Consider the following 18,144-nt stretch of genomic DNA (forward strand, 5'->3'; position numbering starts at 1 on the left):
CAGGACGGTCCTTACCGAGCCTCTGCCAGCTTTTTCTCTACGCTCAGTAGATTTTCCTGTGCCTCTTCCAGAGAAGGAGGGCTATTTATTGGTGGTGGGGTGGGAAGCTGAGGATGGTGAGGAAATAGGGCAGAGATGTTCTTGTGCTCTTACAAGTTTTAGCTGGGTCTCTGGAGCTGCTCTCAGCCTGCTGGGTTCAGTGTCCCTGGAGAAGGGTTTGAGCTTAAGGGCACATTGTTGGCATTTGGAATATCCCTGACTTTCTGTGTGGTGTCTTGGATTTGAATTAGTCTGAAAATCAACTCTTGGCTTAACGTGGTTTGGGGCCAACGCCATAAACTAGTGCTGGCTCTTCCCTGAAGTTTCTTAAATCTTTCAGACAATAAAGCCTGAGTTTCAGGTTCATCATAAAAATTTATAGCCTGCTGCAGCTCTGGGTGCACCACGAGTGCATGGACCCATTTGTGACCTTTTTTTCTTTTTTTTTTTTTTCTCTTCTACCTACATTCTCTCTTCTTTTGGCTTAATTTCTGCTTTTACATCACCAACAACTCAGGCAAGAGGCTGTACAGATGTTCTCTGACAATGCTGCTATTAGGGTCATAATGCAACAATTTGGTCTAATGGTTATTATTGTGTTGGCTGACTTCAATAATGCACTTCTAAATCAAAGGGCCTTTGAAGCTTTATTTCCATTGTATTAGACAAATAAACATAGAAGATTTTCACAAACATAAAAGGCAGTCACCTTGTAATGTTTCTGGGCTTATTAGTCTCACCAATTTGCATTGTTTTGTTCACATAAAGGATCAAAATGCCCTTTTGCTTGCTTTTACATACTGCGTGCAGATCTTGGGGGTGAGCAGCTATGAATGCCCGGTGCTGCTGGTGCCATTCCTCTGCCAGCCGAATCACAGCTGGTAGTTTGCAGCTTAAGTCCTGTCTTCAAATGACCAGGAGAACAACTCACTACTTTCGTTCATGCAGAATGTTTACTTGCCTCTTGGAAATGCCTTATTTATTTCAGTGGTGCCTGTGTAAAATATGGGAGGGCACTAAAGCTCGTAAGGAGTTTAATTTTTAGTGTACCAAATAATTCATTTAAAATCTTAAATGAGTTCATGCTGAGAAGAAAACCCTTAGAAGTCAGAGCATTGGAAAGACAAAGCTCAGAACCAAACCTAACGATTATTTGACTAACCAGCCCTTCATTAGTTTATTTCTCTAATGAATTATTGAGCTGTACTGTGTAGACATTTCAGAATACATTTTTAAAAGCACAACGCTGGCCTTAGATTGCAAAAATATAATAGTTGTAGTGATATTATAATAATAGTAATAAGCACACAAAATGCTGCATAAACACTAATTAATCCTCAGTGTCCCCAAGCAGCAAGCACAGAAGGCAGGATGCTCAGCACATGTGATTTGAGGTAAACAGCATAATTAACAACAAATAAAAAACCACCTTGTTCCAAATAGAGCTGTCAGTACTTGTGACTACTCTGCCCTGTGTTACAAGGGTTATTCACCTAAGACAGACAAACCAAAATCTGATCCCTGGCCAAGTTTTCAATAGATTCCAAACAGCTGAGAGCAGGTATTAGGAGAGGGACCAGAGTTATTTAAATCAACAAAGCTAACACCTGAGGGAAGGTATCCGAATGTTTGTGGAAGATGCTTTGCAGGGCAGTGATGCTGTCAGCACAGTTTGCCATGCCTGGGGCTCTGGGTCAACACAGAAGCAGCTGTGAGAGCTCGGCTGTGGCTGAACCCCCAGATCACTCGGGGGAGCAAAGGAGAGCTGCGGAAAGCAGGGGGACTGGACCCACGCTGCCTCAGCATGCCCCGCGTGTAGGTGCTCTGTGGAGAGGGAATGGTGTTGCTGTCAGTCCCAGCCGTCACGCAGATGCTACATCTGCACGGTTTCTGATAGCTCCTACAGCCGCTCTCTGAGCATCCAGCGACAGGTATGTTTTTAAGGAAGCTTTTATTTTATCAGTTTCCCTCCCTGCGCAGGTCAGCAGTCCTTGCACAAGGGTGGATGAGGAGTACAAAGGTGAGCAGTGCCTCCTGGCTCTGCCCTGAGAAAGGGCTTGGCGAGCTGGGAGCATCGTTCCAGGTTCACCTTGGCTCCTCGCTATCCCGGTGCTGGAGAGCAAAAGAAGATGAGTGGATTTGGAGAGAAGGTTGAAAAAAAAAAAAAAAAAGGAAGGTGAGGGTTAAAGGCTCAAGGATTGATCATAACATTTAGGTGTAAAAGCCCTGTTACAGCCACAATAAGAGTCTATTAATAAAAGCTTCAACTCCAGAGTGATGGAAAAACTGCCCTTTCAGTAATTACTGTTGCAGGAGATGTTTGTGATGCATACAGTTTACAACTCAAAGTTGTAATATCCTTTTTCACGCCAGGCATTTGTTCATGTTTGTCTCTTACATAATTAAAGCTTTTTTTTCATGATGTGACACAATTTTAGTTTGATAAAATGCCCCTACTTTTCTTAGCTGTCCTTTCTATGGATTGCTCCAGAAACCAAAATGAGTTTGCAACAACTCTCAGCAGTACCTTGCTCTGTGACGAGTCAGATGGCTCAGAAATACTCCATAATAAGCTTCAACAGGCATGAAAGGAAAAAGAAGAATGTGGTTAGTGATTTCTGCCTCTACTTGGTACCCACGTAGCGTGTGGAGTCCCACGGCTGGTGCCCTGCCGTCACCACACCGAACTGCTCTCCGCGGGCATGGCGCAGGCTCCGGGGTGAGTGTGGGGTGAGCTCTCCCGTGTCTCCCTTTCCTCCACTAAAAAGGGCAGTTCAGCTTCCCTGACTTAGTTAAGCCTTCCTCTGCTGGGATTGCCAAAACCAAGACTAGCAGTGTGCCAGTTCCTGTGGTTTTGAAACTTTTTTGATCATATATTCTTCCTCTAGAGACCGTAGCTGCTGAAATTTTATTGCCTGAGTCCTGTAGCTTTTGTTCAATCTTATCTGGAAAAAAAAAAAGAAAAAATTCCAGCCCTCAGGGTTGGAGAGAAAAGCTTAGGAAAATGAGCCCTAAGTGGCCTGGCATTCAGACCAATAAAGCAAGCCTGGCATCACTTGACATGTAAATAACAAGCTTTTTAAAACAAATATTGAGCATTCCAGTAGTGCTGAAAACTTTTGTTTGTTAAATCTGATTCTCCAGCAGCCTGGATGACTGGGATTGAGGCCTGGAGCCTTTTCCAGCTGCACCATCACCATCCTCCTCCTCCAAACCCCTGACTCTGAAACAACTTTTTAATGTTGAGAGCTGCAGCTGGGGCTCCGAAGGCGGGCTGGATGCCTCGCAGCTCTGAAGGCGTTTCATGGAGAGCAGTTTCCCACTTTTTGCGTGTCTCCTGGCCACACTTTAACAGGTAAGAGGATGCTTTGGCATGTGGGTCTCACAGCTGTGATTTCCCATTTACCTTCACGCACCAGGGATATGTCCAGTGCCAGGCTGGTGGCACAATGACTTTGGCAGCGATATGTCGAGCTTAATAATGGCATATTAGCCGAAAGATGTTCATATAGATGCAACCAAACTGGTGTGGGCCACTTTTTCTGGAGTGTGTGTCGGGTGTGCTGGGGGTTAAGTGTGGAGAAGTCTTGTTTCCTGCCCAGAGCTGGCTTATTTTTGTAACACGGTGGTTTTCAGTAAGTTTGCACTGAGAAAAGTGCTTGGCTAAGGCTTTTACTGCTAAAAGCAAAAAACCCAAAAATGCTTTACTCAGATTTTTACTGGCATCAGTAGATGAAATACTTTCCTCAGTTTTATGCTGCAAGCAAATATATATTGATAAACTAAATTAATTCCTTGATTAATTAAAACCCATCATACATTCTACCAGAGAAAAAGAGAGCGTTTATCCCTAGAAACCTTTATGTGAAAAGATGATGCTTTTAATCTGCAATAGCCAGTGTGTGTGGACACAGCTCGGGGGGAGGATGGGGCTGGGCAGAGCTGAGGCAGGAGGGTCAGCCAGAACCGCAGCCAGTCGCCTGGGCAGTCATGTCCGTTTGGACACGTGATGCCTTCTTTAGAAGATACATGAGAGAACTGGGAGAGAAAGTAGGGATCCTGTTGTTAGGTGCTGCAAAGTAGTTTGGAGACAGAGGGCTAGTTGGAGGAAGATCAGGCAGTAAGCATCCCATCCATCACTACTAGGCCTCAGGTTCTTGTGTGAACCTTAAGGACAGCTCTTGGAGCTGTGCATTCCTTGGTGCCCTCCCACAGCTGCTAGAAGCACTTGTCCACGCAGCAGTTGTCTCAAAACCTTTTGTCCCTTTTCTTCTAAACCATCTTTGTGTCCTTGGTGTTCAGGTGGGACTGCACAGCATTAGGGTTGGTGACCTGCTGGCCGTCCCCTTTGGCAGCTCTCTTCAAAATGCCTGGTCCCCAGGGCTCTCCTGCAGGGCTAAGAGATCCCAGACTGCAGTTGGAAGCACGAAAAGGAGACATGGCAGAGGGCTGACACTGAAAGTATGCCACTATCCATGCACCCACCAGTGAGCGGGGCTGGCCGAGTGCCAGCGCTTACCCAGTAAACTGCCATCCCGTCACTGTCACCTCCTGGCAGGGGAGGACACCCGGGTAAATTCAGCATTCAGTGGGGCACAGTGCAATGTAGGAAGGCAGTTGGCAGGGGGTCAGCAGTTTGCTGCACAAACTTTACAACTTAATTTACCATGAGGTGAAATTACCACTGATTCCAAGAGTAAAAGCACCCCTGTTAACAGCACAGTTACTTTGTGCTGTAGGATTACATCAGGTGGATGCACATCTCTTTACATCCCTACCAGCTGGCTTACGGTGAAGGACACCCTCCTGCAAGGAAACCCTGAGAGAACAGAAGTTGTCCAGAATGCTAAAATTTAACACCGCTTTTTCTCAAAACTTGCTCAAATTTTAGTTTCACCTGGCCGGATAGCAGAAATCCAGATTGGGTCTAATTAAAACATCCCGTGGTTTATAACTGCTCAGAATTCCCACTGCCAGGATGCACTGCAACAGTTATGCTGAAAAAAAACCCAAGCCCTAAAGCTAGGGCTGAGCAAACTGTTGGACCCGAGGGGAGAAGACATCAACGGAGCTCTAGGCACAGACAGCGCTCGGCTGAATGCTCCCGTCCAGACAGGCAAAACTCCCACATAAATCAACATAATCTTAATGACCACATATAATCTACCTGCAACATATACACTACAGGAAAGGAACTGCCCTTTTTAGAATTACCCTGGTGTTATATTCATAGACCTGGGATTTACAGTGCTGACGGATTGTTTATACCTATTTCAATTTAAGGAATGTAAATACATCCTGAAAATAAGTAGGATCAACCCAACCCCTGTGATTATGCCTTAGCACACCTTAAGTGCCATATAGTTACATATTCTTTTGATTCATATTGATGCATCACCTAAAAAGGTATTTACTAGCACACTTTCCTAAAGAAGGAAGGAAGAGTTTGGAGGGATGGGGAAGATGTGGGGCTGCCCCCCTCCTTCCCAGCAGTGTGGTGCCTCCAGCCCAAGGAGGTTTGTCCTGCCTATGTCCTTCTGGGGGGCAGCTAGGTGAGGAAATCTCACCCCGATTCCACTTCAAAGCAAAGATACCGCCACTTCCTATCGGACTTACAGGATCCAGAGAAAAGAAATAAAGTAGAAGTTCAGGATTTGAAAAAATGAAGCTGCTTTTGAGTTACGACACAAATCCTACTTTTTTTTCTTTGCCTTCCTAATATAGTTTCTAAATCGAATTGTAGAGTTTCATGGGGCGGGGGGGAAGATGTTCAGTGTTGCAAGACTTTAAAATTTTCTGTCATATTCCATATTCCAAAATTTTACGGCCGACTTCCAAGCCTGCCGCTGCCGGGGTACGATTACCGAGGCTGAACAGCCGTGGTTTAAACGTCCCCGCTATCTGCTGTGGAAAAATCACGCGTTCGAGCAGAACTGGCTGCCCTCAGCAGGGCGAGAGGGAAAGTGCAGCCGGTCAAAGGGCTCGGTGCCCGCGGCGGGGGGGCTGCAGCCGCCGTCCCTCTCCCTCTGCACCCCCAGAGCAACGACCCCTGCCCCCGGGGGGACTCAGTACCGGGCCGGCGGCGTGTCCCTGATGGGGACCGGGGGCGGAAGGAGCTGGTCAGGGCACGAAGCCATTCTGCGAGTGCCATCCAGGGGAGGAGAGCTGTACTTCAGCTGCCTGCTCGGGGCGGGGGGGCTCCAGGGAAGGCGGGGAGATTAAGTGTGACTTAGTGTGGTTGTGGATGTTGAGTAGGAGGGGGCAACCGAAGTGAGATGCCTGAAGCTTTCTGAGGCCCCTGAAATCCTAATTTAGGCGGTTAGAGTTTGTGTGTGTCCCCCCCCAGGACCCCTCCGCTGCGGGGGGTGGCAGGGAGCAGCCCCAGTGACATCGCGGTCCCTGTCCCCGAGCGCTCCCCAAACCGTGCGGCTATTGCTTGAAAAAACACCCGAGCCTCGGAGGGAAAACCCATCCCACGCTGCTGCCGGTCACCAGCCCGGGGCCACCGGGCATTTCACGGTGGTAAAACACGAAGGAACAGAGAGAAAACACGTTTTTCCCTCCTTGTCAAACAAATTAATGGGGGGAAAAAACCCTGTTTCCAACTGTTGTCACCCTCCAGGTGCTTTAACGGGAAACTTTTCCGCTGTGTGGCTGCGGTGGCCCGGGGCTGCACGCGCGGACCGTAACCCCCCCAACCCTCCCCGCGGTCCCGTTCGCGGTGGGGGGGGGCATGCCCGGGCAAGGAGCGGGGACGGAGGGGAGGGACAGGGCGGCGCCGGGGCTCACCTTGAGGATGAGCGGGTTGCACAACATGCTGTCCCGGATCAACCCCACCCGCTCGTTCTCGCTGCCCCGTTCCACCTCGGCCATGGTCAGCGGCCGCCGCGGGGGTGCAGCGCTGCCGTACGCCATGTCACCGCCCGCACCGCGCCGGGGCTGGGGCTGAGGCTGAGGCGGGTGGCCCCGCCGCGGAGCTACAGCGCCCACCCGTGAGCGGCGGGGGGGTGGCGGTGCCCCGTCTCCTAGCAACCGCCGTCACACGCTGTTGGTCCGTCGCCTTGAAGGGTCCGGCTGGGACCGCTTCCGCCGGAACGGAGCGGCCGGTATTAGGGTGCGGGGGGGGGGGGCAGTGTTGAGGGCGGACGGCGGGAGAGCGCGTGTGGAGCGGAGGTGAGGCGGGAGGCCCCGGGAGGGAAAGTGATCCCTGCGGGGGCGGCGGGACGCGCTGTCCCGGTCAGGGAGAGGGGGAGGCCGGCGGGGAGGGCGTCAGGGTCCCTGAGGGGACTGCGGTTTCCCCGCCTCGGCCTATTCCGGTGCCACCGAGAGGCCTGTGGTTGCGGTGGGTGCTTCCCTCGCCCTCGGTAGTCCCGGAGGGAGGCGGAGGGTAATGGCGGACAGGCCGGTGGGTGGGACGTGACTCTGGGCAGGGGGTGCCGAGGGGCCCCGTCCCACGGCCCGCCCTCAGGCGTGCCCGCGGCCTCGGCTTGCGGCCCGCGGCCTGGCTTCCTCAGCGCGGTGCTGGGGCGAGCTGCGTGGTTGGTGCGTGTCCCCAGAGCTGCGTGGTGCTGCGTGGTTTGGTGTGTGTCCCCAGAGGTGTCTGGGCAGCCGCTTGCCTGTGGCAGTGAGGAGGTAATGTCTGATACCTGTCAGCGCTGCAAGCTGTGTTGGGGATGTGAAATTTAAGGTCTTGTGTTTTAGAGACGATGGGATGTTGTTTTGTAAGTGTTTTTTTATGTGCTGGCTGTAGAATATGTGCTAAAAATGACTTCCTGCGTGCTCTGTGTAGCTCTGTGGTTTTCAGGAATAGATCTGGTTACAGTCTGTCAGAGCTGGCAGGTCTTGGCTATGCTTGGGCCTGTTTGAACGTGGATAAAGCCAGTCAGTAGCTTCTAATTAGATATAGTTTAATATTTCTTTATTACTTCTAGCTTGTTGCTGTTTCAGTGCTGAAAGCAGAGTTGAATATAGCAGTCTGTCATTGCTTAGTTACTCAAAATCAGCTTAAAGTTATACTTATTAAAGTGTATCTTTGTTTTTGTAGGAAGGCAATTTAAGGCTGAATACAGCTGTGATGCACATCTGTTTGATGAAGAAGGCGTCGCTTTTTTATAGTCACTTCCCCAAATTAGCTGGATTGAAAAGTAAGTATCTTTATTATATGTTTCTAAGAAAATATTGAGTAGTTCTGTAGTATTTCTGTGGTGTTTTTTTTACTGTGTAACAGTGCATAAGGGTACATAGATTATAGCACTTGAGTAAAACTTGTATCTTTTATTTAAGGTAAGAAAAAATATGACAGAAAAAACAAGTGCAGATGATTTTCAAGTTTGGGATTTTCACAAGAAGAAGAGGAGGAGGAAGAGAAAATACAAAGAATACAATAAGAAACATGAAAACGATGAAAGAGAAAGTATACAAAATGCAGAGCTTTGCAGCGCTTCTCCACTGCTGTTTGAAGATCGAGCAGCACAGACTGGTGAAGGCTGTAAAAAGAAGAAAAACCACAAAATCAAGAAGGAGGAGTCTTCGTTAGATAATTCTTGTGTAGGACTGCGACATGAAATTAGTAATGAAACTGGAGTAGATGCTTCCCAAAAGAAAAAAAAGAAGCGGAAGTGTAACGGTAGTACAGATGACCAAAGTGATGTAACTTGTGTCGCAGTAAATAAGCATGACACTGAGAGCTCTCAGGAGATCGATGCTGATTACATTTATTTAAAACAATCTGATAAGAAGAAAAGAAAAGAAAAGATAGGAAAGAAAAGAAAAGAAAAATTGCCTGAAGAGGATGAGGTACATGAGCTGTCTACCTCAGAAACGTGTGATAAAAATGACAATAAAAGATCAAAAAAGAAGGGGAAGAAGAAAAGATGCAGTAGTACCCAAGATATACAAGAAGACACAGATGTAGCTGTTGGCCAGTCACTGTTATCATCTAAACAGCAAAACAGGCAAGGGGAAGACACAGTCTTGCCGTTTCCTACAGAAGAGGGTGGCGTGGCAGCGCCCCAGCAGTGGCATGAAGATGATGGCTGTGATGCTTCTCTTGCCATGGATGAAGATTCTACGGATGTACCTGCTAATTCTTCTAAGCTGGCTAAAAGAGCTGTTCGATCTCGAAAAACGCCAGTGCGTGCTAGAAAGGCAAAAAAAAGCAGCGCTTTTCTCGTGGAAGAAAACTCTTCAGAATCTGATGTAGTGTAAGTTTAGGTTTTGTTTGTGGTTTTGTTTTTTTTTTTCCCTTCCCCCCATGCCCCAAAGATATTTCTATCATGTTATTTGGATCCCAGATTCTTCTTCAGTCTGTTTTGTATGCATTTTTAAAAACAACTTCAGAAGCCTTTACGGTGTGTTCAGATGTATAGAGACGTATTTTAAGAGCTTAGTTATCTTATATAATATAGATACTATATTATATAAGAATGATATAATGAAATAAGAAGATATAATGAAAATTTGTAAGAATACACTACTATTGCCTTCAAGGTACAATATTTTCTCCTATTTAAAAACTGTAGGTATAGAAATAATTTATGTGCAAGTGATTCATATTTAGTTTAAAAAAAAAAAAGGTGGGGAAGAAAAGGATTTCACTTGTAAAATTTAGCAAGCAACTAGTAAGGTCAACTAAAGAATTTAATGTTCTGTGCAAACAGATGCTTGTGTAAGTAGCTCTTGGTGCTTTTACAGTGTCTAGAACCCACAATAAGAGCACTAGTAAGAGGTAGATGAAAAAGCTCTGTGTTGCTAGTGGTAGCAAGAGACCCTATTTCTTCTATATGTACATGTGTGAGAGTTTTGTGGGAAATGTGCGGATTTTCAAAACTTCAGCAAGCTCTTTGAACATTTTAAGTATAGAAATTTGATAATAAATTACATCTATGTTGAAAGGTTGGAAATACAAGGGAGTGGATGTGTGAAGTATTCCTTGTTCTTTAATTAATGAACATGTTAATTCTTTTAATGGTAGAGATGCTAACAAAATCTCTGTTTTGGAGATCTAGTGGTGTATTTTGTTTTGCTCCTTTTTTTAGTATCAGGACACCAGAACCCTCAGCATCAAAAAGGAAGAAGGACCAGAATAGGTCCTTTACTGCACTGGCAGCCTCTGATGAGCTTACTCTGGATGATGAAGAGTTCCTGGACTCTACCATGTATTCAGTTGTGGATTTGGATACTGCAAAACAAGAACTGGAAGAGTTTATTCCTCATGTGAGGAATATAGCAGATGAGTCAATCAGGAAGATGGCTGGAAGAGACTTAATGAGGTTTAAACGGTTTAAAAAACAAGGTGAGCTCTCAAAATATGTTGCAGTGAGGAAGGACTGTGCAGCTGGGATAATGTTTTGACAGAGAGAAAATAGTTTGGTTTTGTATCATGTCTGTCACGTCCATGGAGTCTGGTTCACTTCGTTCCAATGGACATATTTTCTGTTTCTCTGCTTCGTAGCATCTGCTTCCTCATTGTCACATTACAGTTCAAAGCGTATGCGTAAATTACCTGCTCCCAGCTCTTGCTTTATCTCTTTTCAGTTTTCTGTTTTCACCTTGTGAAGTTGTTGATATTTTGTTATACCTTTGGTCAAACCTGAAGTGTAATGGACAAGAGATGGTACTTTCTGTATATTTTAGGTATTGCTGTCAAGTTTGGCAGATTTACCCAGAAGGAAAATAATCGAATCCGGAAAAATGTTGAAGAGTTCTTATTAATTACTGGAATAGACAATGCTGAAAAACTCCTGTTTACCTCAAGGTATCCAGAAGATAAAGAAACTATCAGTCGCCTAAAAGTAGAACATCTTTTTTGTGAAAAACTTTGTAAGTATTTCATTTCCTTCTCAAATAGCTGAATGTTATGTTCCACAACCTGGTGATATTATGGTGTATCTTCTAAAGTAATTTTTTATTGAAAAGCAGTAGTGTTGCTAAATTTGGTAAAAAAGGAGCATGCTGCTGAGAGTATGTAGTTGATAATCTCTATGGTGTACTGTGCTTCTTATCTTTTCTCGGATATGAATAGTTTAGAGATTAAAATATCATCATAACCAGCAGCACTTACAGACTTTCAAACTTGCATTTGGGCTTTATGGCTTAAGGTGCATTATTGCTAGGGTTTAATTAAGCATAGTGAGTCATTAATGGGAGTGACTTATTAATGGGAGCAAAATATCTCATCAGCCTCCTCATTGGTGGCTGTCTTATGTCTCTCTGGTAATGGGAGTATTCAGTATGTTACTTACATTTGATACAGATGTTACCAAAATTTACAGCTAGTCCATACAATTTGTAGCTAGTAACAGGTTTGTGCTTGAGAGTTCAAAAGTTCAGTTTTCGATATCCATGCACACATATACACACATGTACACAATTATTTAGTAGCTGTCGGCATTCACAATCTTACCACGGTCACGACAATTACATCTTTGACACTCCTCAGGAGACTCTGTTCAGACTCTTTCCTGTGAAGTGTTGTACAGTACATTCTCCTGAATGGAGAGAATCTATCATTGACAGCACAGTCGGGAAAATGTATGTTGTTGGGTTTTGGTTTTGTTTTGTTTTGTCTTTTTTAAAGTGTCCTTACCAGTGTGAGAAATGTTTCTTAAAAATGAATCATTTACCTTCTAGCTGAGGGCATACCACGACCCTGGAGGCTGATATATTATCGAGCAAGGAAGATGTTTGACCCAAATAATTATAAAGGGAGGTAAGCGAATAATTTGAAAGAGTTTCTGAATGCTAGTATCAGTCTCTGATGTTTACTTCTACATTAAAAAAGGATATAAATGAAGATCATCTCTCCCATTTGTGCCAGTTACTGTGACTTAATTGACAGTTCATTTTTCTGACTAGTCCTTACCAATTCCTCTGTTCCAAAATGTGACTTGAAATGGTAGTTATGAGTAATGCTGAAATACCTGTGAAGATTACAGCTCTTTTAAGATATTGGAATGGTTTGAATGTACGGCTAAAGCTGTGCCCGTTTCTTCAACTAGGTATACTAATGAAGAAAAAGAAAAATTAAAGAAGTACTATGCTCTGCATGGCAATGATTGGAAGAAGATTTCTGAGATGATGTCCCGTTCTAACATCTCAGTTGCTAAAAAATACTCTGAAATCAAGTCAGGTACGTAATTTTAAGGAAAACGATTCATTCTGTGTATTGCAATTTGAGAAGTTATTTTAACTGTATGTTGTATGTGCCCTGAACTTTAGGAAAAAATCCCTAGAGTGGATTTTTTTTTTTTTTATTTTAATTAATTTGTGCTGGTGGTGGTTCTTTTTTCCAGACCACTGATTGCATTTTCATATGGAAGGGGTAAGCACAGTCTCTGATAGAAAAGGGAAAAGAAGTGGAACAAATGCAACTCTCTATTAAATGGAAGTTGCATCTGAATAGATGCTTTCAGAGGGAGGGCAAGAGGAATTTGAAACCAGGTTTTAAAAGATAGAAACTAGGGATCAGTGCTATTCTTTAGTGATTAGGCTGAACTTCTCTCTCAGATGGTATGCAGAAGAGTTTCTGGGAAGTGTGTTAAGAAGCTAGTCCTGTAAATAAGAATAATGCAAAGTGAAGCGTTTGCTCTTTTGCCTTTTTTTCCCAATCATTTATGATTCATTACGCCTTAACCTTATTTTTCAATTTTAGCTATTAATTATGGTCCTTGGTCAAAGGAAGAGACACAGAAGTTAATGCATGCAGTGGAGGAGGTGCTTAGGAAAACAATGGAGAAGGAAGATGCAAATTCTCTTTCATCATCAGGAAAGTCACACAGAGATCTTTTGATCGACCGTGAGAAACTGTACGGGAAATTACCATGGACTGCGATTGAAGCTAAAGTGGGAACTCGATATTGGAGACAATGTAAACAGAAATGGTAAGGTTTTACCTTTACTGTCTTGAGATATACTAAATTGAGACAGTAAAATGTGTTCTGGGGAGTATTTAACTCCATTCTGCAAAAGCGTGTGTACCGTGATGATTGTTTGGTGAGATAGGTAATAAATAGGTTGTAGATTACAGAAGAGGTGTTGCAAATGCATCTGAAACAAAGAAACAACTCTTTGCTAGCTGTGGTAACTTCTTGCTGTGATAGTGAAGCCTGATTTCCGCTTCTCTTGGCAGCAGCAGCCTCTTGAAGACACTTCCTTTTGATGCTTGGAATTTCTTGAAATTATAGAAACCTTTTTTTGTGTGTTTTCAAAGGACTTCAGTTGTAACAAAGAAGATAACCAAAGGGCGGCAGTTATATAGGGGGACCAAAGGATTACAGGCCAAGATCGATCTTATTAAAAGGTATAGTTCAGAGGTACTGGAACGTGTTTGTATCTCTCACTGTTCTGAGTTGCGCTTATAAAAGCTTGCTGGGTGAGAGCAGCACGCCTGCAGTTTCATACAGGTTTCGCAGCCACTCTCTTGGGAGAAAATGTCCTGGGACTTCTGACTGGGGGGGAGCTGTTGAGCATTATTGAATTATTTCTGGAATTCTGCCTACAAAGTGCTTCTGTATTATATTCACAGGTTGTATGAAATGAACGTGGAGGATCCTAATGAAGTAAACTGGGAAGAACTCAGTGATACTATTGGGTAAACTTTTTTTCTCTCTTTTTATGGATACGAAGGAGAGTTGAAGCAGACGGTCTTAAAAATTCCGCAAAGGAATCAAAGTTTGTAGACCCTCTGCAACTATAGAAAATGGCATTTAGTTTGGTAGCGTACAGTTGTATATCCTTGCATAGTACTGAGCAGTAAACCATACCTATAAGCTCTGAAACTTAATTTTAACCACTTCAGGCCACCCTTACTGTATTCCCAGTGAATTCTGTGTGCTACAACTGTGTTACATAGTCTGTGCTAAAGTTTTTTAATAAAAGACTTCCCCAAGTGTGTTAATCAACACACAGGAAAAAGGGATAATTATAGGAATGTGTAATACAATATAATAGTCTTCTTGCAAACAAAGTTAAGTGTTGAATATGAAATCACCAATACTGGGAATGCTATACTTCTTCTACAACACTTTTTTTCTTTTCCACATGCTTTCAGCTTCATTTACTATTTCTTTTCATGAAACATATAATACATATGTATAATGGCATGGTTTAGATTCTTACTGTCAAGGGGAACTGCTGACTTGAAAAACTGTTTTGATTAGGATTTGAAATCCATCCTTTCTACCTAAAGCTGTTTGACTGACATCACTCTCTTGAATGGGTAACTCAGCAACAACTAAACTTTGTAATAGTTCCTTGCACCGCTAATTCTTTGAACTCTTCTCTTTTCAGAGATGTCCCTAAAGCCTATGTTCAAGCAAGATTTTATAAGCTAAAAGTCTCCTGTGTCCCTTTTTGGCAAAGAAGGACTTTTTCTGGTCAGTATCCCAGCTGTTTGTATATACTCCTTAAGGTTTTTGCTTGAATCTGAGAGGATGTGTATTCTAGTTTGTATATACTCCTTAAGGCTTTTTCTTGAATCTAAGAGGATATGTATTCTAGTTCAATTATTTCTCAATTAACTTTCCCCTAAGTAAATTGGATAAAATTTCAGGCTTTATACTTACTTTACTAAATGCCTTTTTTTTTTTTTTTTTAATGGCAGTTTACTTTCAATGGCCTCTTCATGCAGTGCTTATCAGCCTCTTTAATACCTTGCTTGGCTTTAACAGTTTTAGGACTGTACTTTTTTAGTTCATCTTTGCATGTATGTATATGTCTGATCTACCCTGCAGCCACTGTGATTACTACAGCATAGTGAGTTTTTTTTTCATTTAACACAAAATAATAGCTGTCTGTGAGCTCCTGTTCCCCTAGGTATCCAGTTTCCCTACAGATCCAATTAAGACTACATTTTTTTTTCTTTTTTCAAAGAAATTATTGATTATCTTTTTGAAAAGAAACTTCCAGAACTTGAAGAAGAGTTAGCAAAAAAGAAGGCGAAATGCCTTGGTTCTGACAATTCAACAGCCAGGCAACAGAAGAAGACTTTCCGACTCAGTGACATTTTTGACTCCAGTGAAGAGAGTGATTAACTGACTTGCCTTGAAAGCAGCAATTCCTAGTCTGGATATTTAACTGCAAAATGGATCTGGTTGAAAGTGGGTGCAGATCAACAACTGCAGGTACACGGGCTATCTAATAATGGAAAAAATGAAGTTATGCATATCTGATTTTCTTGTTTCATATTGAAGACTGAGATAAATACAGTATTTGTGCCACCTTTTGTTACCTTAATTTAGCTGTGGTTTTAGAAGTCTCTTTTTAAGCATTCAAGTTGCTTTCTGAGTGTCTCAAAAATAGTATTTTTTCCAGTGCTTTCTTTTCTGTGGAGTTGAAAGCTGTTTACCCTTTGCGCATTAACTTGGTTTTCAGAACTTTAATGCATTTTAAATCCTTTAAAAAAAAAATAAATTCATGGAATTGAGAAAAGGCTTTCAGTTTGCTTTTATCTCTAATAAACAAATCTTAAGACATCTGTGTTGATGGAAACCACACAACTTCTAGTTGGTTTCTTTTTTTTAACAGATATCTTGTTCTTAAAAGCAACTGATTTTTATTTTTAATGTAGACTTATACTTCTATCAGCCCTTCTAGAGAAAAGAGATTTTTGTCAGTTACTATTCATAAATTGTAATGTCATTTCATGCTAACCAGAACAATACACTTAAAATGTTTTTGTTAGTATTTGGAATACAGAGACAAAATGGACAGGGTATATATATATATATATATATACACATATATATATATATATACATATATATATATATGTTCATAGATATATTTTTATTGTGCCAAGGAGAATTTCTACATTTTAATAAGAAAGTTGAGGGATAAGCTGGAGGTTGTACTCCTGTCTTTGTATGAGATTTTTTACTACGTGCCCAGAGTGATTATGTATAAATTGACCAAGTGAATGTTAAAAAAAAAAAACAAACAAAAAAACCCAAAAAAACCACAACCAACCCTGAAATCCCCCAAAACCTTACTGTGTGTGTAAAGTATTTGTATGCCCTGTTTATATTTCCTATGTGCTGTATTAGAAAGTAATGCAAGAAGACTTGGTCCCTGACATACTGCTTTTTGATGATCATTTTGTTAAGTGAGAATTTTCTTCTTTAATGTTAATAATTGTCACTGAAAATGCAGAACTTTCAGCAGCTTGAAATAAAGGCCTTGTTGGAGGTTCTTCTGGATTGTGACTTATAGCAAAGGATGCTAAATGAGAATTTTCTCTACCTCACTGTAGCCTGGCTTTAGTCACTCTTAAGATAGAAAACAACGTGCTTTTGTGGGACAGCCCAAAAGGAGCCATTTAGGACAACCTCTCTCCCCTTGGGACCAACCATTTCATCTCTGTTGATTCTTATCTGCTTAATTCGTGAGAACTTCTACAACAATTATGTGAAAATTTCTACAACAGAGGACGTCTGCTGATACATTATTTTGCAGAGAAACTGCTTTTAACAAGTGAATAAGCCAGGGCTGGAGCTATAAACCTGAGCTCTGCCGCACAGGAGAAAAGGGAGACGCTGTCCGTCTTCCCACCAGCCTTGGGAAGGAAGTAGGGAAACAATTCCTTACCTGCATCTCCTTTGGTAATGTGGTGTTTGTCATCTCTTTACACATGGACAAATAATGGGAGGACGAGAGTACTTGTTAATCATTTCCCATTTGCTCAATAGTGGCGCTTAAGAGGGCATAAGAAAGCAGCTCTTCCCTTTACCATCGACTTATAAAGGCTCATGGGAGCGGTTGTTTCAGGTGGGTATTTGAATAGTATTAAAAACAGAGGAAACTCCCTGCAGAGGTTTAAAAAAACCAAACATGTGATGAGGGAAGGAACACTGACAAAGCTTTGTGTATCAGGTTGCATTATAAATAAGAGCATGACAGATCCTTCAGGTCTAAAAAGCACTGCGCCTCCTCTAAAAACTTCGGTGATTCAGGCAGATATGTCGCTTCAAGCATTTTCCAGGCGTAGGGGTGGTATAGAAAAAAAAATTCTCAGCTGCGTGGCATTATCAAAGACGGAGACAGCTGGGTTACAAGAGTTGTGTTTGCAGCACAGAAGCACTTCAAAGTTGAGGAGTGTTACGGTGGCAGCAGCTGAAGATCAAACAGTGACTTGCCTTTTTCACCCCCCTGGTCCCCTAAAGTCCTGAACAAGCGACGTGGGGGATTGAAGAAAGGCAGATACTCCCTGTTCGGTTCCTCAGAGCCCCTCAGCCTGGGCTGTGGTGTCATCCTTGTGAGCTGGAGAGTAGACGGTGGGGCTGGGACAGAAGCCTCGAGTGAAGTGGCTTCATCTCTGAGCCTCGTGTGTGGGGGGCCGGGCCTGAGTAGGGACAAAACCTCGTGCCTGTTTTGGGGTGTGCAGGAAGAGGTGCTGGGCTGCTGTCTGTGGGAGTGGTTTCCATTGCATCAGAGGCTGGGAGGAAGCTTTGCCCCAGGTGTTATTCCTTCAGGCTGCTGGGGAACGCCCTGTGCTGGGGTTGATCCTGGCTTTGGGGTGGGATTTTATTATTTTAGTCCTTAAGTAGTTCTATCCTTGAGGCAGTGCCCTCAGCTGCCCTTCTGGGGGCTCTGACACCACTTATGTTTATGACACAGCGCATCTCCGCTTCCCCAACCCCCCACATCCCCGCGTGCCTCAGTTTCCCCGTCGCAGTCGCCCCCTACTCTCGCCTCGTTACTGGCCCTTTAAGGCACCGCCGCTCCCCTGAGGGGGCGGGGCTTAGCCGCACGAGGAGGGGCGGGCTGGAGCCCACTTCCGCCGGCTGGGCCGGAAGAGCGGCGCGCGCCGCGGCCTGCGGGTGGGCACGGGGCGGCGGGGCGGGAGGCTCGTGGCGGAGAGTCGCGGCGGCGGGGCGGGGCGAGGGGAGGGGAGGGGACGCGACGCGACGCGACGCGGCTCGGCTCGGCTCGGCTCGGATCGGCTCCGCTCCGCTCCGCTCCCACCCGTGACCGCGCTGGCGCTTCCTGCCGCTCTACCGCGGAGCGGGCTGGGCTTCTCTGGGCGCTTTGTCTCGCTCCCGCGCTTTTAGGTCGCCTCAGGGGACGCGCTGCCCCGCTGGGCCGGGCCCGCTTCGCGGAAAGGGCGCG

General features: G+C 44.1%; 2 protein-coding genes across 4 annotated transcripts in view; one reads left to right on the top strand and one right to left on the bottom strand.

Moving 5' to 3' along the window:
- Positions 1-6,954, bottom strand: part of CFAP77 (cilia and flagella associated protein 77) — a 60,741-nt gene extending 53,787 nt beyond the window's left edge. The window contains exon 1 of the mRNA XM_068414218.1: positions 6,829-6,954. Within this exon, the coding sequence (XP_068270319.1) occupies positions 6,829-6,954 (126 nt within the window). The remainder of the gene's footprint in view (positions 1-6,828) is intronic.
- Positions 6,955-7,161: 207 nt separating this feature from the next.
- TTF1 (transcription termination factor 1) lies at positions 7,162-16,227 on the top strand. Of its 3 annotated transcripts, none has more exons than XM_068413890.1 (12): positions 7,162-7,212; positions 8,084-8,183; positions 8,323-9,242; positions 10,077-10,333; positions 10,675-10,860; positions 11,671-11,749; positions 12,039-12,169; positions 12,692-12,920; positions 13,250-13,339; positions 13,565-13,630; positions 14,329-14,414; positions 14,911-16,227. In XM_068413890.1, exons 3-12 carry the CDS (start codon positions 8,335-8,337, stop codon positions 15,069-15,071), a joined length of 2,193 nt encoding a protein of 730 aa, XP_068269991.1. In that variant the 5' UTR covers positions 7,162-7,212; positions 8,084-8,183; positions 8,323-8,334; the 3' UTR covers positions 15,072-16,227. The 3 variants fall into 3 exon arrangements, with proteins under 3 accessions (XP_068269991.1, XP_068269992.1, XP_068269994.1); XM_068413891.1 differs by lacking the exon at positions 7,162-7,212 and adding an exon at positions 7,305-7,381; XM_068413893.1 differs by lacking the exon at positions 7,162-7,212 and adding an exon at positions 7,651-7,671.
- Positions 16,228-18,144: the final 1,917 nt, after the last annotated feature.

Source organism: Nyctibius grandis, chromosome 16, assembly GCF_013368605.1.
Source record: "Nyctibius grandis isolate bNycGra1 chromosome 16, bNycGra1.pri, whole genome shotgun sequence".
Taxonomy (NCBI): domain Eukaryota; kingdom Metazoa; phylum Chordata; class Aves; order Nyctibiiformes; family Nyctibiidae; genus Nyctibius; species Nyctibius grandis.

Coding starts and splice junctions, on each gene's coding strand:
- TTF1 (XM_068413890.1), top strand. CDS start 8,335: ATGACAGAAAAAACAAGTGCAGATGATTTTCAAGTTTGGGATTTTCAC. Junction 10,334..10,674: donor TAAACGGTTTAAAAAACAAG/GTGAGCTCTCAA, acceptor TGTATATTTTAG/GTATTGCTGTCAAGTTTGGC. Junction 11,750..12,038: donor CCAAATAATTATAAAGGGAG/GTAAGCGAATAA, acceptor TTCTTCAACTAG/GTATACTAATGAAGAAAAAG.